This window comes from Microcebus murinus, chromosome 1, assembly GCF_040939455.1.
Source record: "Microcebus murinus isolate Inina chromosome 1, M.murinus_Inina_mat1.0, whole genome shotgun sequence".
In the NCBI taxonomy this organism is placed as follows: Eukaryota; Metazoa; Chordata; class Mammalia; order Primates; family Cheirogaleidae; genus Microcebus; species Microcebus murinus.
Genome location: NC_134104.1, coordinates 132442000 through 132463847, shown reverse-complemented (window position 1 = coordinate 132463847; position 21848 = coordinate 132442000). Strand labels below are relative to the sequence as shown.

Sequence of the window (21848 nt, the reverse complement as noted above, 5' to 3'; positions counted from 1 at the left end):
ACTGTCTCAAAAGCAGAAAAGGCAAAAGTGAACACAGCTGCATCAGGTGGTTTTTAATATTGTTTATTAGCACAGTAACAAATGCAGACTTAAGTAGTCCACAACATATAACCAATTCACTGAGTGACTCCTATTCCACGCCTTACAGTTAACAGCTTAAGGTATTTCACTACAGGTTTTCACAAGTCCTGATTCAAACCTTTAATCTTTTAAAGTAGATTGGCATACAAAATAAAATACATTAACTACTCATTTCCTATACGTTGTCTTATAGCCACATGTCCATTTTATATATATGAGATGACAAGTCTCTAAAAACTCTGTTAAATATCAATGTCCCTTCCAAGAGAAAACAAATTCCTTTTTTTAAACAAGAACGTATGTAGTCTTAGAGGGACTTTACATAAATGGCCATGTGTGTAACCTGTGCAAAATTAAGCTGTTTTAAATTTACAGACTACAAGCAACTGAACCCGAATATCTAAATGTACATTCTTTTCTGTACTACATTTCAGCTAATATTGCAGAACTAATGACAGTTTTAAAAGTTGCTATTGCCAATTCTGTCTACTGTAGCAAGAATACCTTAAGTTACAACAAAATCTTAGGAAATGAGACTGAATAATATCTGTTATAGAAATACCCTACTCTTTACCAACTCCCACCCTCCCCTACCCCTTCAAAATCATAAGCAGCTCTCTGTGACAGACAAATAATCTAAGAATTGTGAAAACCCAATTTATGTAGCATATCTCTTGGTCCACTGTCTGGCCATTCTGTCATGTTCTGCTCTGTTGGTCATATACTGAGTGGCAATACTTCCCACCAACGGGTCAGCTGGAAGAAAAGAACACAGATTACTTTGTAGAAAGGAAAAGAACATTTTAAACTTTCACAAACACATTAGAACGTACAACAAAGTATGTGTGATCGATCAAACCCATGTTTGAAATTCCACTTCACCATCCTGGGGTATTTTTTCCTTTTAAACTTAAAAGTTGGAAGAGAGATTCTTACCAAAATAGAACGCTCAAGGCTTTTGTACTGGTCTGGCTTTACCTCCCTAGTTCATTCTATTTCTCTCCCACTACCCAGTTGGAATTTCTTTGCTCTTGAATGTTCAAGGCTGCAAACTACAGTGACCATCCATCCAGCTGTGTTCATATGACCTTTATCTCAATGGCACTGTGAAGTCTTGGGGACTGCTGCAATGTAACACCACTTACCTCTACATTGTTTACCTAGAAAGAGCCAGGTCAAACCTGGATATCCAATTAAGTATAGTGTTTCTCTGAATCTTAAACCAAATACAAAATTTAGTTATTAATCTAGTATATTTTTAAATAAAAGGAAATTAAGTCCCAACAAAATCACAGTTCACTAATCACTATGTTTTTAGTAATGAAAGAACATTTTCAAAATTGAATACCATCTCAGTAACCAACTATGGGGAAAGTGCCACTGAAACCAACAGGCACAAGTGAGGTTAGTCAGGCAGATGATGAAATTTGGAAGTATGTGGTTTGTTTTAAAAGAACTATATGGGAAATCACACAACAGAGGGAAAAAAAGGAGGGAGAATGACTAAAAAAAATGTAAAAACAGTTGCATTTTTCAACTACAGGATTGAACTTCTCTTGACTAAAAATTTGAGAAACAAATTAGTTTTGTCCTTTGAAAGCTCTTAAACTTGATTTTCTAAAGAGATTTTATTTTTTTATGTAGAAAAGTATTTTTCAGGAGAAAAATAAGGTAAACAATTATTAACCTTTCTGCTTGTTATGAGGAAAATGAAAGAAAAAAAGAATTATTAACCTTACCAGGATTACAGTCTGTAAGCAGTGAGCAGATAGATAGGAGGACTTTAGAAATGGTTAGTGCTGGACTCCAATTATCTTTCAATATATCCAAGCAAATAACACCTTGGCTGTTAATATTACAGTGATAGATTCTTGTCCGAAATGTAACCTGAAAAAATAAGGTAGTGTCAAACAATATTCAAACAGAAAACAATGAAGCTTTTTACTAAATTTTCAATGTAGTGACCCTTAATAATTAAAAACAACCCTCGCCCAGATACTTATTTTATTCATCTTTTTAAAAACTAACAGTTTAACTGAAGCTGACAAGAAGATAGGTTAAAGGGCTGTTTAAGGCTGGGCGTGGTAGCTCACGCCTGTAATCCTAGCACTCTGGGATGATAGCTCGAGGTCAGGAGTTTGAGACCAGCCTGAGCAAGAGTGAGACCCCTTCTCTACTAAAAATAGAAATTAGTCGGACATGGTGGCGCATGCCTGTAGTCCCAGCTACTGGGGAGGCTGAGGGCAGAAGAATTGCTTGAGGCCAGGAGTGTGAGGTTGCTGTGAGCTAGGCTGACACCATGGCTCTGTCTCCAAAAAAAAAAAAAAAGGGGAAGGGGGGGGACCGTTTAATAAATTTCATTAGAAAGTGTTCATTGATACTATCTCAGGGATTGTCAACCTCATCTTGAAAATACTGACAAAAGTTTAATGCTTCCTGAATTCATCTTTAGCAATTTTAATGTTTTAAATATTAACATTTCCAAGTTTGAAAAGCTAATTGTTTGCTGACCTCTTGTGTTAGTAGCTGGTAATACTTACTACATTGCCTTAAAGTAAGCTTCAGAATAAAATACTGAGAATCATAAATTATAATACCTCATAAAAACTGAGGTACAACATCGTGAATACATAAAGACAATTAAAATGCTTAGCTAACAATGACTACATACCCAAAAAGCTGCATAAAATTTGGAGAGAGATCTGTTTCTGCTTTTTGTGACCTTTAGAATCAGACATGTTGTCTACCTAAATCAGAGTCTCCTATAATACACAGTCTCCATGGATGAGGAGCCAGTAATGGGCAAGGGCTACAGCAGTAAACAAATCAGCATAAGCCACATGAGCATAGGTTATTTTGTTTCATTTCCTAATTTTTGTGAAATATACTGAAACACACCAAAGTAAAAATTTCCTGTAACTCTTCCAATTTTTATTCAATTACTTCTTGCTGCAATTGTACCTACATCTAGCAGTCTACCGTATTCTGACAATGAGAATGAGAATCATAGATCATTGAGTGTTGTAACAGATGGGTGATTTGGGCAATCACCCAAAGGTGTATGTCAACACCTGGCCTGGTTCGACACCATTTTTAACTTTTTCTGTAGGCTTACAAATAGGTGGTTAATTCCAGGGTGCTGACAACATAGCATAATTTTAAATCAAAACAAAGCATCTAATCCTACAAAGGTCTCTGCCAGATGAGGCCAGTCAACCAAAAAAAGTGTTCTAATATACTTACATTCATTAGGACATAACAGAAATCTACTAATTTTTGTGATTAAAAATTAAATCTAAAAAAAAATAGAAACCTCAATAGCTTCTCATGGGAATTAGTAAATTTAAGCATAAATTAGGGAAATTTCTTACCTTTGGAGGCTTGAAGGGATATTCTGGTGTAAAAGTAATATCAAGGAAGAATACACCACCCTCATATACAGATCCTGGGGGCCCTAGAATTGTTGACCTCCATTCATAGATGTTATCGCCTTTGGGACCAGCACTGTGAAATAACACATCAGTAGATATAAGTAGATGGTAGTAGCACTATTCTATTTTTTACAGTGTATCCAAAAAGGGGAAAAGATCACCTCTCTCCTTCCTTTTTGCTTAATATGTGGATTATCTTCACAAAACAGAATTATCTTTCAGACAGAAACTGCAACAAATCTGTCAGCCCTCAGTAAACTGGATAAAAGAATGTTAAAACTATTCTAATCCTGCCTAGTTGTGAATAAGCAAGAAACTTCTCCCTCAATTCTCAAACCTCTTGTTAACATGTAAGAAAATGTAAATAATACTTAAAGAGAAACACATCTTAGCAAAGAGAGCTAAATTAGTGACAAATTATGGTAATTTCTGAGACCTCCATCATTTCTGATGTAGCACAAAAGTTTTACTTCTGACCTACCAACTGGCTTGCTCTTCTTTCTTATTCTTGTATTTCTACAATCTTATTCTAAAAACAATCTGGTAGACAGTCATACTGTTTGTGTCATAAACCATGCTGGATGAGAGAAAAAGGATACTGACAAGTATCCAATTGCAAGTTATTCGATTTTTATTTCAATATACAATTCAATAATTGGGTTCTCAAAATATTACAGTTGGGACATTAATCCAACCCTGTTACCTATTATGTCACTGTTACATACACTTGGTTACACCATGATTTGACCACAATACCCTTCCCAAAGCATTGTGCTGGCATCCAGAGTGTTTTGTATTCAAAAGTACATTAATAAACAAAAAGTTTAAAACCCTTAAAATCTATGAAGATCTTAACATACCAACTCATCATAAAGTTTAGTACTCTGATACTGAGAAGAGAGAAAAACAAAATGACTGGGAAATGGTCTTGGTTATTCATTTAAAAAGACCTTCCCACAACATAGTTATAACATGGGTAGTGGCAGAGAATTGTTAAACTAAAAGGTTTCAAAATCTGAGCCTTCCCAAGCGTTTACTATTAACAGCTACTTTGAAAACTATGTGTGTCAACAAAAAAGGTCTGTGCTTGGAGAGACTTATAGAGTCAATACTCAGAATAATTTCTATGAAGCAGACAAAACTATTAAATAAATATATGGTGTAAACTGGATTTATTCACTCAGACACTTATTGAATGCCTAGATACTAGATGGAGTCCTAAATGTTAGAAGTTTTTACATTGAACAAGACAAATTCCTTGTCCTCAAGATGCCTTCTGCTAACCAGTTAAAAATCAGGATTGATTTCTTCATTTAAGAGAAAGAGGATGATAAGAGAGGGAGAGAGAAATAAACAGTCACCAATGTGCCCTGTACTTTCCTCAAACCCACCACAGATTTTTTAATTTCAGTCTGAAACTTGGGTGGAAGCAACAGAAACAGAAGCTAAAGGGAATGAGCATACAAAAGAAAACCAGAGAGAAACAAAAGTTGGGGAAGAAAATATGACATGGCAAAAGCTCATTCCCTTTTGGAATGGACAACAGAAGAGGGGCTAATGGGAAGAATAGGCTGTAATTGGCCAAGAGGTAAAAAGAGCTCAGTAACTTGATCACTTACTAGTTACATGACCTTGAACAAGTTACTAAACTCAAGATCATACCACCTACCTCACAGGGATGTTTTAAGCTTACCTTTGTGTTTTAAAAATAGATGACTTCCTACTTTTATAAACATTTGACTAATTTTCACAAAATGGGATTAGGGAGAGCTCTTAATCAGCCCTGTCCCCCTAGAAACATGTAGTAACCTCTTCAGTGAAAGGCTAATATCTATATTCCTCTGTTCACTCTATATCCTTAATGATTCATCTCCTGAACGTAGAACTGGATCTCGGCCAGAAGTTTGCCTACCCTGCCTACATGTTTGTGCCCCCTCTCACCAATATGTTGAGATCCTAACTCCCACCCCATGTGATGGTATTAGGAGGTAGGGCCTTTGGAGGTAATTAAGTCATGAATGTGAAAGCCCTCATGAATGGGATTAGTGTCCTTTTTGAAGAGACCTCCGAGAGCTCTCTAACTTTTCTCCATCATGTGAGGGGGCCACTGAGAAGACAGCTGTCTGGAATCAAAGAAACAGGCCCCCCCAGGTACTGAAGCTGCCAGCACACTGACCTCAGATTTCTAGCCTCCAGAGCTGTAAGAAATAACTTTCTGTTGTTTGTAAACTATGCAGTTTACGGTACTTTGTTATAGCAGCCTGAATTAAGACAAGCAGAAAAGTCTATAGACACTAGCTGATACAGCTAAGACACCTGTTTACCAGACTGTAGTTAGCTGAAAAGCGGACTAAGTAAATGATAACACTAACAGAGGTTGCAGATAAAGAGAAATGATCTTTTATCTAGCTCATGATCAAGACTCAAAGGCAAAAGGCTACTTTCAACATCTCTGTACCTCTACTCTAACCTCTCTTTACAGATGAGAACCAAGGCCAGAACCAAAAGCTAGGCCCTCCAAAATCTAATACTGACAATATTCCAAACTGCTTCCTGAAAAACACCAGTGATCAGGAGCCATACTGTTTTCTTCACATCCAACTTGGTGATGCTAAGAAATCCACTTGGAGAAAATAAGAGTGAGGGCAGTCTAACCCCTAGAGGTATGATTATGTTGGTGTGGGCCCAATTCTGCTAGTACCTCAGAAGAAAAAAGATAAAGAACAAAGGTTTAACCATATGCCACTACAAGCAGATTTTATGGACTGCAAAGAAAACTGGTGGTTCCCAAATTTCATTGTGCATTAAGATAATCTACAGAACCTTAAAAATCAAAGATTTTTGGAACCCTCCCGACCTTATAAATTTAGACTATCTAGAGGGGGGCCCACAAATCTGTATTTTAAAAACTCCCTCCCAGTCTGAGCAAGAGAAACCCCATCTCTACTAAAAATAGGAAAAAACAGCTGAGCATGGGGGTACACGCCTGTAGAGAGAGTCCCAGCTACCCTGGAGGCTGAGGCAGGAGGATCACTTGAGCCCAGGAATTTCAGGTTGCAGTGAGCTATGATAATGCCACTGCACTCTAGCTGGGGTGACAGAATGAGACTCTTGTCTCAAAAAAACCCCAAAAAACAAACCAAAAAACTCCCCATAGTGATTTTGTTTTTTTTTTTTCAAAGACAGGGTCTCACTCTGTCACCCTGGCTGCAGTGCAGTAAGGTGCTGATAGCTCACTGCAGCCTCTAATGCCAGGGCTCAAGCACTCCTCCTGCCTCAGCCTGAGTGGCTAGGACTATGGGTGCATTCCACTGCACCTAGTCAATTTTTTTTTTTTAAGAGACAGGGTTTCACTATATTGCCCAGGCTAGTCTTGAACTCCTGGCTTCAAGTGCCTGCCCCCAAAAATGCTGGTATTACAGGCATGAGCCACTGCACCCAGTCTCCCCCTAGTGAATTTTTTTTCTTTTTTTGGAGGGGGGGGACACAGAGTATTACTCTGTAGCCCTGAAGAGAGTGCAGTGGTGTCATTACAGCTCACCACAATCTCAAACTCCTGAGCTCAAGTGATTCTCCTGCCTCAGCCTCCCGAGTAGCTGGGACTATAGGCACATGCCATCACGCCCAGCTAATTTTTCTATTTTTTTTAGAGATGGGGTCTCATTCTTACCCAGGCTGGTCTTGAACTTCTGATCTTCAGTGATCCTCCTGCCTCAGCCTCCAAGAGTGCTAGGATTACAGGCGTGAGCCACTGCACACCCAGCCGTGTTACTTTTATAATATAAAAACATATTTCAATTCTGAAGAACAAAAATCAAGGTAAAAAGCAGAAGAGATGGCATCTAATCCATCCAGTAATAGAGAAACAAGAGTAGTAGGAGACAGTAAAATTAATTAGGGTTATCCTGGGGGAAAAGCAGGGTTTCTGACTACAGGAAGCCTTAAGGAAACAGTCCCCAATCTTTTTGGCACCAGGGACTGGTTTCATGTAACAATTTTTCCACATGGTTGGAGGGATCTGAGGTGGTGATGTGTAGCCAGGTTCTTTTATTTATTTTTTTGAGAGAGAGTGTCACTGTGTTGCCCAGGCTAGAGTGCCATGGCGTCAGCCTAGCTCACAGCAACCTCAAACTCCTGGGCTCAAGCGATCCTTCTGCCTCAGCCTCCCGAGTAGCTGGTACTACAGTCCTGTGCCACCATGCCCCAGCCAGGTTCTTAATAGGACACTGACAGGTACCAGACCACGGCCCAGGAGTTGGGGGCTCCATCTTTAAGGGCTTGGAAGAGTGGGAGGGTACTCGGTCTGGACTGTTAGTATTCTCACTCTGGCCATCTCAAACTGTTTCATTTAAACCCAGTTTTCATAGTTCTTTTAGGACAGAATTACTTAGGATCTGAAGGGAGACCTTTTGACTGGTCATTCCTACTTCATTCCAAGTACATTTTCTATGGTGACCAATATGCTGTGTCTTGGGTGAAAATCTACAACAATCATTCACAGGAAATGTTACTATTCACAGCTATAATCCTATGAAAATCATCAGTGACTATAAGTGGGGTTCGGGTCTCCTGTGGCTCCGAAGTCACAATGAAAGACAGACTTTGGCCCTATGATAAAAGCTTCCACCGACAATGAATTGGAAAACTTAGAAATACCTATACTAAATGGACACTGTCTCGCTATCTTGCCGCCTTCTCCCTCCTATCTTCACTTCAGTTCAGGTGCTCTTTCCTAGCCGCTTCCTTCTACTATGCTCTTAGACATGGTGCTAGGAGACAACCTGCAGCCCTGTAAATCAAAGGGCTCAAGTTTACTCCAATAGCAGGATATAAACCTACTTTCAAAACGAGCAAAGGTACTTGCTTCAGCAGCATATATACTAAAACTGGCATAATAAAGAGAAATCAACATGGCCCCAGCAAAAGGATGACATGCAAATCTGTGGGATGTTCCATATTAAAAAAAATTTTTTTAAATAAAAATGAGGCCTGACAGCCCACACAGAAGACACATCTACCAAAAGAGGGTGCTCTTCTTCCCTTCTTTAATGCAGAAATATCAACTGTAAGCAAAAAACACATGGAAGACTTGATTGAAGTGGGTGAATTTAACTGTACGTAAGTTACATCTCAATAAAGACAATAATTTATCCAAATATAAGCAAAATAAAGTTTGAATTCAATTTTCCTGAATTTATTACTTAAGTTCTGGCTAATGCAATCCAGATTTTCCTAAAGTGATACTCTTCGCTACACCCATGACGCTTGGCTTGCAATAAAGTTATCTGCCGTTAGACTCACTACCAGAGTTTATAAACATTTACTGGTCTGCTTTTCCTACCTTATTATTCATTTCTCTTTCACATTTGGATGGAAGTTGGGATTAAACAGAAACAAGAAAATCTTGTGATCTGCCAAAATATTAAAATTTATTAATAAAAATTCACTTTGTAGAAATGAATCAGTTGAAAATAAACACCAACCACGAGAGAGTACTTAGTGTGAAGGAAAGGAGATTTCAAAAATAATGTGACAACTCCAGAAATGCTGGTAATTCCCACCTTAATAAAACCAAGGATGGTTTTGGGAAACAAACATCAGTTCAGTCATAGTCCAAATGTTATACCCCTAAATTGCAAAAATAACAAGAAAGTAACAATTCTTTTTTCCCCACCTACAGCTATTAAAAAAAAAAAAAAGCGATATAGAATATGAGACCTACTTTCTCCCCAGCTCAGAAGTTAGGTTGGTTCCAGAATTTAGATCCACTCTATTTCCATTCTAGTTCACAGTGGCATTGGGAGGTCCAGCAGTCACTGGAATGACCTGCACTGAAATGTGAGGTCAGACCCCTGCCTGAGGATACAATATCACCCACTGCTCAATGCTCTGTGAAGCTGAGGCCTCTGCAACTTCTTTGTTCCCGCCCTCTCCACTGCAGGATCCACAACTCAGAGCTACCAGGAAATAACAGGGTCAAGAGGTGAGGAGAGCTATTTATTGCACTTGGGGAATCACTGGCTTTTTTCTTGGCCCCAGCTGGCCTGGAGAGAAAAGAGGAAGGCTGTTTACATTTGCATAAGGCTGAGAGACTGAATGAGTGAGGCTATGCTCTGCATGTCATATACAAATCTGGCCCTGGAGGGGAGGGTCCGGCTGCTTTCTCATCACTAACTCTCTCACTTACGTGACTCTTGGTCCTACTCTCTACGCACACCCTTCTAGCTGAGCAGTAGACAACAGCTTTCACAAAGCTAGGTGCTGCAGCAACTGCTAAAGAGGCCCACAGATGGAATGCTGACATGTGACATGACAAAGCTGCCCAAGTGTAGTATGTCTAGTACTAGGACTGGTAGGCAGATACACAGAACTTTCACCAGCGGTGACTAGTCAGGCACCACAATGGCTTGTAAATTAACACACGGCAGTGCATATGCTATCATATCAGCTGCTTCCTAAAATGACTCTAATAGTCATTTAATATCAAGAAGTACAAAGCAATATCCCTAGAGAAAGATCCTAACAAAAATGTCATAGTCTAAGAACTTGCAATTTTATATGAAATACACTCTTAGAGATGGAATTGCTACGGTATGCGGCTATTCAGCATAGGTTTTATTGAAAAGCCCAAAAGATGAGAAAAGTCCTGATTAAAAGGAAAAAGGAGGCAGTTGCTCCAAGCCTTAAGTGAGGAGATTGGTTGGGACAAGTGGGGCTAAAAGCCCAGGTGTTTGAGTAGAAAGGTTAAATAATAATAGAAGGATATGAAAAATTAAGTGGAAAAATTTTAACCCTAAGTTTTTCCTTCTTAAAAGGAACCAGTAACCCTAACTTCAGTATTAGACCAGAGGAAAAAAACATTAAGATAGCTCAGAAGGCATGCATAAACATGGCAGATTGAATACAGACATAAATTTTTTTTTTTTTTTTTTTGAGACAAAGCCTTACTCTGTTGCCAGGCTAGAGTGTCGTGGCGTCAGCCTAGCTCACAGCAACCTCAAACTCCTGGGGGCTCAGCGATCCTACTGCCTCAGCCTCCCGAGTGGCTGGGAGTACAGGCATGTGCCACCATGCCTAATTTTTTATATATATAATTTTAGTTGTCCAGCTAATTTCTTTCTATTTTTATTTTAGTACAAACAGGGTGTCACTCTTGCTCAGGCTGGTCTCGAACTCCTAGGCTCTATCGATTCTCCTGCTACAGCCTCCCACTTGAGCCACCACGCCTGGCCCAGCCATCAACTTTTACTCCTCCAAATTCCACCAACATTACAATAAAGGGTTTTAAAAAAAAAAAAAAAAAGCGTAAACCTCCAAAGAAGGAGGAAGGAAGGAGACAAAGCAAAAGTTTGGAAGCTTAATAGCAAACAGACAAGTACAAAAGGGTTTGGCATATCCAAGAAAACAGAATCCTGAACTGGCTGTGAAAAAAGCCAAGACTGAATCCATGTATCCCACAGAATCCCCTTAAAGACACAGGAATTTGTAAGGGCCTGTGGAAATTGGGAGTGAGGCAGTGATAGTTTTGGTTAAAGGAAAAATATTAGTTAAAAGTGTGTTTACGAAGCAATCAAAGCTTGTAATCCTAGCACTTTGGGAGGCAGGAGGATTGCTTAAGGCCAGGGGTTCAAGAACCCTGGGCAACACAGCCCCAGTCTCCACAAAAAAATTAAAAAATTAGCCGGGCACAGCGGTGCATGCCCGTAGTCCCAGCCACTTGGGAGGCTGAGGCAGGAGGATGGTTTAAACCCAGGAGTTTGAGACTGTTGTGAGCTATGATCATGCCACTGCACTCCAGCCTGGGTGACAGAGTGAGACCCCCGTCTCTAAAACAAACAAAAAAGCAGCAAATTCTAAGACCTTTTATGATACGCAGAATTCCAAGATGGGCTGTCTGATCTCTTCCACTGAATGTAGGCAGAAAACTATAACTGGCTACTTACCAACAGTATATGGCAAAGTTGATGCAATGCTATTCCTCAGACCAGGTAATGCTTTGTTTACATAAGACTAAGTCTTAACTGACTGAAGAGAGTCTCCTGCTAGCCTTGAAGAAGTATGGTGTAAACTGCATATGTGAGTGGCCTATAGAAGCTGTGGACCTCAGTCCTACACATGGAAGGAACTGAATTCTCCCAACAACTATGTGACCTTGGAGGAGCTACATACAGATGAGGACACAGGCCAGCCAACTCCTTGACTACACTGCAGCCAAGGGAGACCCTGAGCAGAGGACTCAGCTAACTGTGCCCAGATTCCTGACTCACATTAACTGTGAGATACTACACGTGTGTACTGTTATGGCTGCTAAATTTGCAGTTATCTGTTACACAGCAACAGAAATCCTGCCAGTTTGAGGTTTATTATCTGGATAGGTTAAAACAGAGGGTCCTGTATCAAGGGTCTTTAATATGAATGGGGGACAGAGGTGTTGTACTGAAAATGAGCTTAGGCATGCAGGACAGTAAGACTCCCAGTTTTCTTCCTCTACTCCGTTCCCAGAACACAGCCCAGTCTTCACCCTCCAGGCAGTCTCTTTTGGGGAATATGAGTAGCCAAAGAAAAGACATTAAAGGTTCGCTAACTGATTGATAACCAAGAAACATGGTTCCTTTCTAACATGGAAAACAAAGCTCAAAACAAACTAGAACATAGCCAACTACAGAAAACAAATTAAATATCATTAATTAATATCCAGAGGGATAGAAGACACTGCACTGATGGAACAAGAATAAGGTCCAAACAAAACAACACTCAGAGAAGAAAAAGTAGCTTTTGTAAATTAAAAATGAAAGCAGGTCAAACACAGTGGCCTCATGCTTGTAATCCCAGCACTTTGGGACGCCAAGACAGGAGGATCGCTTGAGGTGAGAAGTTTGAGACCAGCTTGGGCAATACAGTGAGACCCCATCTCTACAAAAAATAATTTTAAAAACTGGCCAACCATGGTGGTGCATGCCTGCAGTCCCAGCTACTTGGGAGGCTGAGGTGGGAATCACTTGAGCCCAGGTGGTCAAGATTGCAGTGAGCTATGTTGGTGCTACTGTACTCCAGCTTGGGTGACAGAGCAAGACCCCATCTCAAATACAAAGATCTATCTATCTATCTATCTATCTATCTATCTATCTAAACACAAAAAATGACAGCAAACAGTAAAGATTTCAAAAAATCAATGAAGGGTAAAGTTGAAATCTCCCCAAGAACAAACAGAGAGAAAAAATAGGATAGGAGAAGAAAAAAGATACATAAACTAAAGGACCATAAGAAGGTCTAAGATCTGAATAGCAAGAGTGATCCAGAAAGGCTAAACAGAGAGGGGGGGGTCACAAATAACTTAAAAGGTGGCTCACACCTGCAGTCCCAACCACTCAGGAAGCTGAGCTGGGAAGATCGCTTGAGCCCAGGAGTTCATGACCAGCCTAGCCAATATACTGAGACCCCACCCTAAAAACAAAAAAACAAAACAAGAAAAAAACCTTAAGAAAATTTACTAGGCCATGAGTTTCCAGATTGAAAGGGTACACAGTACACTGAAGGAAACCTGACTTTCACAAGGCACATTAAGTTTCCAGGGAGAAAAAAGAGATAAATAGCTAGGAATCCAAAATCAATTGGCTTTAAAACAGAGGGAATGAGCTGGCACTGGAGCAATGTCTTCAAAATGATTTCCAACAAAAATTCCACACCAAGACAAACTATCAATCAAGTGCTAGGGGAGAACAGAGTTTTCAGATATATGAGGTCTCTAAAAATTTATCTCCCAAGAATCCTTTTTCAGGAAGTTACTGGGGGATTTACTGTACAAAACAAGGGCATAAATAAGAAAAATAAGATACAAGAAACAAAATTCAATGGACAGTAGTAAAGAGAATCCCCAAAAAGACAGTGATAAGAGGGCCCAGTATAACAGCCATATACAAACTTAGCAGGTAGCTAGCCTGTCCAAACTGGGACAAGTCAGAGGCTCCAGGAGAGATTTCTTCAAAAAAGTAAAACTCAATGCATCTCAATATCTTTTGAGGAGGTTTAGACAATCACGAAAGCATATAAGGTTGAATAAGTGACAAGTATATATATTAAAATATATGGGGTGGGGAGGGAAGCAGAAGGGAGAAAGGATGAGGAGAAAAGCTGAGGGTGAGTAACTCCAGAGGGGGGAAAAGAGTTATTCAGGGAAGAAAAAGTAATTATAGTTTGCTACATGTGAATAACATTCACACAATATAAACAATGAATACTGATCAATATTGATCTAAATAAAATAGGATGGAGGGGTGTGACTTAGGGAGGAAAGAACTAAATCGTCATTATCCATTGTTGTGAATCAAGAGTTACAGGCAAAAATGGAAACATCAAGTAATATGGGCATTATACCTAAAAATAGGAAAGTAAACAGCAAAATAATCAGCTCAGAGATGTGCAAGTAATTGCCACTAGAGAGCAAAACAAGGGGAAGGCTGCTGGGAACAGTTGTTTTTTATAACAATCCTTAAAGAAAGTCTTTAAATTACGTTAGTTTATAATTTTAATAAAAACAAAAAAAGATGCAAAGGAAAGACAAAGATAATGTCATACAACCTACAACAACATGACACAGCTCTTTTTACCAATTCCAGTTCCTCTCCTATGCACAGTGTTAGGTGTTTTAGTTACTTTTCCAAATGATTATCCAGTCGGTTCCCAGAAATCAACCCTAAAATATTAGCCTAATATGGATTCACCACATGTAGTTCAGTGCATGCTGTATTATAGATGGTACAATGCAAAACTAAAATAACAAAAATATAAAAAAGGAACACATAAGGTACAGAAATTTATTCTAAAGAGAACTGGAAAGGTTTCATAGTGTAATAACAATTATGCTTAGAAAGCTGAATAGGTTTTTTTTTTTTTTGAGGGAGAGGGTTACCAAAATGGAGAACAACTTTTGGTTCAGAGATGTGTGTCTCCTGCAGAAATATAGATGAGGATGGAACTGGAAAGACTAAATGAAAACAGTTCATAAAGCACCTTAAATGACCATTCAGAATTTAACAGTTTTATGCTGCCTACAGGAGTGAACAAAAACAAACAAACAAACAAACAAACAAAAAATCAAAAAACAAACAAAAAAACAGTCACTGTCTTAAGAAATGGAAAACCCAAACACTAAAAACATCAGCCAATTCAAGAATAAGAAACTGCACTCAACCTTCAATGAATGAAGCATAAGACCTAATTAAGAGGCTATGGAGATCTAACAACCTGGACTAAAGTGGTGGCAATGAGAGCAAAATTGTCTCTGGGAAAATCAATAAGTACTTCATGGTAACAATCCTAGAGAGTTATCAATAAACCACAGATTCTCTGAACACATCAACACACACACAAATAAGATGTCTACTTTCAATCTTCAAAGAGCAGAAAGGAACTAAAACTGTTTATTCCAGCAGTAGCGTCAACCGGACATCTCAAGCACACTACCATGTAGCATTTATAGTTAAGTCATTATTCACTAAATAAACAAAATGTGGATTTCTTTACATGTACAACCTTGTCTGTCATAGTAACATTTCAAAAAATAAACCATGTACTCTGATTTTGGTTCAGAAAATGTTCACTACTGGTTATATGCCTAATCGATTCATTTGCTGTTATATGCAATAATTTTTAAAAATATAGTGTCCATGCTTTCTTAGGTATTGCCTAGTTTTATTTCAACAGGTTAAAAACTAAGGCTTAATATTCCTTAAGAAATTCTATTTAGCCAGCTATGGTGGCTCACACCTGTGAACGCAGCTTCTTAGGAGTCTTAGGCAGGAGGACTGGCTAAGCCCAGGAGTTCAAGACCAGCCTGGGCAAAACAGCAAGACTCCATCTCTAAAATAATAATAATAATCATAAAAACACTATTTAAATGGGTTCATGGTTTATAGCAAATAAAGGGATAAGTGTATTGAAAGGAAATACATTTAAGCAAAATGAATACTTTTAGTTTACACCTGGCAACTTTGTTGGACTGTGCTTCTTGTAAGAACCAGGGCTCACAGGTTTAGAAACTCACAAACAGGCACATTCAAGATCACATAAGCATGAAGACGAGCACCACATAAACTCAGAGGATAGCCGCTGAAATGCAGTGCATTTCTGACAATTAATTATATTTCTCCCAGAATTTTGTTAACTAAAGTTGCTGTCAATATTTGGCCATTTTAGTGTTTTGTTAATGTGTACTTACATTAACAATGAGCACCACACGGAGCCATGTGGCAGACCAGCTGAGACATCACTAAGAAGATAAAATCAGAGCACTCAAGATTTGTTTAGCAAAATAACTAAGTTAGTGAGATGCAGTCACCAGCACTGGAGGAGCAGCAGTTATGGCACTGGTCTCAAACCTCACAGACACCTGATCAGGGGACAGAATGTTCATTTTCATCCAGCTAAGGTGACAGCACCCAGAAGCCAAGGAGCAGACAGCTGGGAGAGCAGGCTGGCAGAGGAGTGAGCCTCTGAGTTTCAGTCTGGTAGAACAAAATGACTTTCCCCTTCGGCAATAATAGTATCAAATCAGAGCCATCCTTCATTTCAAGACACCCTTACACATCTGCTATGTGCAAAACCTACACCCTGGACATGGTTCTGGACTGCCTCTTCAAAAAGAAAGAAAGGAAAATTTCAGTGGCTCCTGCAGCTGAGACTGCTATGCATGGAAGAATGAGAGAATAAAATAAAATAAATCCTAATGTGTTTTATGATAGTACAGTAAACCAGTAAAAAAAACCACCTACTTAGGCCGGGTGCTGTGGCTCACGCCTGTAATCCTAGCACTCTGGGAGGCCGAGACGGGCGAATTGCTCGAGGTCAGGAGTTCGAAACCAGCCTGAGCAAGAGCAAGACCCCGTCTCTACTACAAATAGAAAGAAACTAATTGGCCAACTAATATATATAGAAAAAAGTAGCCGGGCATGGTGGCACATGCCTGTAGTCCCAGCTACTCGGGAGGCTGAGGCAGGAGGATCGCCTGAGCCCAGGAGTTTGAGGTTGCTGTGAGCTAGGCCGAAGCCATGGCACTCACTCTAGCCTGGGCAACAAAGCGAGACTCTGTCTCAAAAAAAAAAAAACAAAAAAAAACCCCACCTACTTAGACCTTACTATTTGTTCAGTGTTATGCTAGATATCAAAGAAGTTTGCCTCCTGGAAGGGCAGACTGTAGCAGAATCATTAAGGACCTTAAAAACCAGGGAGGAAAGTTTACATGCAATGCAAAATGTGAAGCAAAACCACAAATGGTTAAAATACCATTTTGGAAAGAATGATTATTCCCGTTTTGCATTAGAAGAAACTGAGGGTCAGAGACTTTAAGTAACTAACCCTAACCTAATGTCACTCAGCTACTAACTGGCAGAGGCTGGACTCAAACCTCTGCATTCCAAAGCCTGTTCTCTATAGTAGCAGTCCCCAACCGTTTTGGCACCAGGGGCTGGTTTTATGGAAGACAATTTTTCCATGGACTGAGCATGGGGTGTTGGTGGGCAGGGTGAGGTGGGAGTGTGGAACTCAGGCAGTGACAGGAGGCCCATTTCCTAACAGGCCACAGACAGGTAATGGGCCTTGGCCCAGGGGACTGGGGACCACAGCTCTACAGAATCACCTACTGTTGCTCGGAGGTGAGTGCAGCTTCATTTAGGCTAATGTTTCTGGGTAAAGAACCTGGGAAGCAGACAGATATGGGTCATCCATATGAATGTCAAAGTCAGTGGAGACATGGAGAAACATGAGGTACATGCTCAGGTGAAGAGAGAAGAGTGGTGGTGTTGGAGACGGGGGGAAAATTTCCATGCCTCATACTTCTGCTTAAGGAGAGAAAGCAAGCAGGAATTTACCAAGAGAGTGAAAAGAGAGCTGTAGGCACATTACTATCTGGAAAGAGATCAAAAGTAGGTCAAAGATTAAACATCATTTCCTCTCCCATCAACTTCTACTGGCAGAGCAAAATGGTCTGGCCTCGCACTGTTTGGCTAGTACTGTTCCAGTGAGGTAACTTGTATTGAGTTTAGGAATCAGTTTCATTTCCCTTTAACACTTATGGCAAAATTATGACAAGATATACAAAAATGGTAAAAGCTAGTGCCTACTTTCATAAAACTACCAGCTAAAAGATAGAATCCAATAAGAAATGATGAAAATACAAGGTAAATTGTTACAGGATGGGTAAAAGGAATGTGCAGTGGATATGAACCCCAGGGTGATTTAGAAATGGGCCCAATATAAAAATGTCATATGGGCAACCCTCTCCTTTATTGTCCCCTACCCAACACACACCAGCACACCAGGTTTCAACCATGAGAAAAGTTCCCTTTCTTTCACTTTTGAGGAGTGGGGAGAAGGGAGAATAAGTATTTAGAACAAGTTTCCCAAAATGAACTGCTTCAGTGCTATAGGTCAGTGGTTCTTACACATGAGTAGTAAGAATAAGGAGAAAGCACTACATTCTTTCAATTACATTATTTCATAAATTTTCATTTATTCAATATAAGCTAGGCATGGTAGCTCATGCCTGTAATCATAGCACTTTGGGAGGCCAAGGCAGGAGGATCGCTTGAGTCCAGGAATTCTGAGACAAGCCTGAGCAACACAGCAAAACCCTGTCTCTGCAAAAAGTAGAAAAATTAGGCCAGGTGTGCTGGTGCGCACCTGGCATCACAAATACTCCAGAAGCTAGGGCAGGAGGATCACTTGAGCCCAAGAGTTTGAGGCTGCAGTGAATTCTGGTAACATCACTGCACTCTAGCTTGGGTGACAGTGAGACTGTCTCAAAAAAAAAAAAAAAAAAAAAAAAGTTAACTAATAAAAAGATTTGTCCTTCATTCTGATAAAGTTCATATTTCATGATAAAAAAGTATCCTCTCATTTATAAAATGCTGATGATAGTAAATGGTGATTTTTTTTTTCAATATCGTTGCCAGACAAAATAAAACTAGTAGCCCTTGAGTGGTATCTGCCATAGGGCTTCCATAGGGAAAGTGACTGGGGTAGGTCTCGGCATCAGGGCCTAATTGGCCCAGTACCTCTCAACTCTGTCCTTAGACTCCCAGCCTCTCAAGAGAGCCCAGATGAGCCACTGCAATCCTCTCACAGGTCACTGGCCCCTCTATCACTCAGACTCATTCCAGAGAGGAGCATACGCTATAAACACTTTCCAAAAGCATAGAAGGTTCGCACGAAAGCAGAGCACAACAGCTCTTGAAGTTGCCCACAGAGAGCTTCCAAACCACAAGCAAGTCCTGTTCTCACCAGGCTGACACCACACCAATGTGACAACTTCCTCAAAAGAGGCAAGAGAAGTAATACTGTGTCCCAAACCATTCCTAAATAAATTCTGTGTAATTTGACTTGTTACATCTCTAGTCTGACAGGCAACCAAAAAGCATGGGTTCGGGAAATAACATCTTGAAGTGTTGAATAATGGCATTGTTGATAAGGATTTCTCACTTGTCTTGGTGTTCCTTGCTCCCTTAAACTTCAATTCTCCCCACATGAAAATATCTATACTTATTCCTCTCTTCTTTCCCCCTTTCATTCCAGAAGTATGTGTGTTTCTTCTCTAGACAAACATGTGGTCTTTAATCCCTCTTTCTTACTTTATCAATGAATCTAACACTTGGTTATAAAAATTTCAAACTTTCTCACTTAGAAAAAAAACTAATGTCGCATACTCCTTAACACCTCTACCCACTTCAGGCTACTGGGCCACCTTTCTTGTGCCCTTTAGTGCCAACTTTCTGCTGCTTCCCACACACAAACCCTTCTGCGTGCAATTCAATCCTACTTTACCTCAACATTCTACAGTAAACTAGTCTCTTAAAGGTCACCAAAGACCTTCCAGTCTCAAAATTAAATGCCATTTCCCATTTTCTTCATTGGCCTTTTTGTCAAGGGCTGACTAGCCCTGCCTTCTTGAAACTTTCTTGACAATCACTACGTTAATTTTCTGATTGTCCTCTTTACCTCTTAACTCCCGTATCACCTTTCTAAAGCCCTTTGCCTGTTAATCTGTCAGGGCCCAGAAACGAATCCACAAGAGAAGCTCCCACTGGAATGGTATGAAGAGAGAGGTGCATTCCAGGGAAGAATCTGGATAAGTGAAGGCCGGAAGTGGCTTTACTGGGCATTAATGGAAGGAGAAAGGGAGAAAGCAAAGGCAGAATCTGACATAAACTTAGTAGGAAATCTGAGCTTGTTGATTTAGCAGTTGTTGGGCCTTGGCAATACACTAGGAAAATAATGCCTTACTACAAAGCTATGGCTTCCACTTCTCTTCCAGATGGGGAGAGAAAGCTTTAATGTTTTAAATGTCTGGTTTCCCTGAAACCTGTTTTGAAAGAGTTACACCTTTTTTTTAAGCTTTAACCCTTTGCACTCAGATGTCGAGTGTGACTCGACACGGTTAGCAAAAATTATAGAGATTAAAATTACTCTTTGAATGTTTCAATAATTTGAAATATAAAATAATCCAAATAAATAAGCTTGTATGAAAAGAAACTCCAGTTTTTTATTCTACTGCCATGCTTTGTAAAATCTGGGGTATTTAAAAAATTAAACCCCTAGTAGAATAACGCAATCGAGAAAAAAAAGCAAGCAAGTGCAAAGGGTTAAAAGTATACTTTTAAGTGTAAATAACAGGGAACTTGAAAATCAGAACAATGTGCAAATTCCAGTTTGGCCTTCAGTTTCCTCATCTGGAAAACATGGCTAATGACACCCTAAATACCACACCTCAGTGAACTTAAACTTGAAGGGACTAAAGAAGTATCATGTAAGTGCCTTTAAGACCTAAAGCACCATTTCTATGCATACAATTATTTTTAAAGCAACAAGTGCTAACTCTTCCATAGAATTAACAACTGCTTAATTGAGTTTCGATCAATAACAACTGTGACAAGAATCCAACGGTACATTTTCGCTAATAATTAACAATCTTTTCACTTTAAAGGTCAAAATCAACAGAGCAAAATTCCATTTAACTAATGAAAGTATTACAATGAAATCAAATATAAAAACTTATATCAATTATTGATATGCTAATTTAATAAAATTTAAAATTAAAAACATAAAGAATGGTAGAAGTCTTTCCTATAAAAAGTTGCATACTTGTGCCCCTTATTTAACCAAACACAATGGAGGATACTTTCAAGATCTACCTATTTAAGCCTTTAAGCATGTTTAATTTTACTACTATCATAATGAACTCCATAGTTTTACATTAGATGCATACCCAAAATAACTGCTCCTGTAAATTTACAAGTTGAAAACAATATTTCTCAATTCAAAGATAGTCTCACAAAGTAATTACAACTTTAAAGTAATAAAAATTACACTTGAAAATCCTGTAAGAGGACAATCTGCCTTCCTAAGTATGAAGCTTCTATTCAGTTAATCTTCCATAAAATACCATCAATAAGTTGTCAAATGAACAATTAATCCATATATTCATTAAAAGCAGACATTAAAAGTTACACCTGTCAGCACTTCAATTCAGTCTTACACAAAAGCAGTATCATGATCATGAGTATTTAACAGAATTTCCTAGCTTTTATAAAAGCCAGGAGCTACTGCTTCCCATACACACAAGAAAATTACCGTTCCTCTATGGTCGATTAATAAAACAAACAGATCCTAACATATTTGAACTCCTAAATATTAGACCTTTATTTGACAAGATGAACAGCTTATTAGTTAGGATTTTTTCAGTTACAAGTACAGATACCTAACTCAAAGAGGCTTGAGCCACTGGCCCACATAATTGAAAAGACCATCGGAGGGTCTTAGGTAAGGATGGACCCAATGGAATAACAGTGTCATTAAGAAGCTCCTCACCAACCCCTCAATTTTGAGTTGATTTCACTTTGAGACAGGCTCTCCACACACGATGGCTTGGAAAAGATAGGTTATCAGAAGCTTAGGATTCACACTCAACTAACAGTTACCTCAGAAAAAGGGATAATCTTTAAAAATATCGCTCCCTAATACTTTTGCCATAGATCCCATCAGTTCAGATTAGGTCGAATACCCTACAGTCTAAACCAATCACTGTGGGTAGAAGGATAAAGCACTCTGGTGAACTGGGCTTGGGTCATGGATTCCTGGTGGGGGTAAGAGAAGACCCACTTGAATCAGATGGAATGGAAAGGATTATTAAATGAGGAATGTTGGTACCTCAGGGGGATATTAGAGGAACAAATAACATATGACCACCATAGATGGTCAATGGGTGATGTCCCTCAAAAACTACCACCAGAGTTTTAAGGAGCACTGGTAGACTCAAATGCAAAAACCATACAAAGCAAGACTACA

The 21848-nt window shown here is 39.3% G+C and overlaps 1 protein-coding gene and 1 non-coding gene across 2 annotated transcripts in view; one reads left to right on the top strand and one right to left on the bottom strand.

Annotated features, from left to right (window-relative positions):
- Window positions 1–47: 47 nt before the first annotated feature.
- LOC105860526 (ubiquitin-conjugating enzyme E2 E1) overlaps window positions 48–21848 on the bottom strand; it is a 62932-nt gene continuing 41131 nt past the window's right edge. The window contains exons 4-6 of the mRNA XM_012745327.2: window positions 3453–3585; window positions 1821–1968; window positions 48–837 (exon numbers count right to left, since the gene is read on the bottom strand). Coding sequence (XP_012600781.1) covers window positions 740–837; window positions 1821–1968; window positions 3453–3585 — 379 coding nt within the window. The 3' untranslated portion in view covers window positions 48–739. The remainder of the gene's footprint in view (window positions 838–1820; window positions 1969–3452; window positions 3586–21848) is intronic.
- LOC142875113 (U6 spliceosomal RNA) lies at window positions 8373–8474 on the top strand. Its single transcript, XR_012922623.1, has one exon. It is a non-coding gene; the product is annotated as a U6 spliceosomal RNA (small nuclear RNA).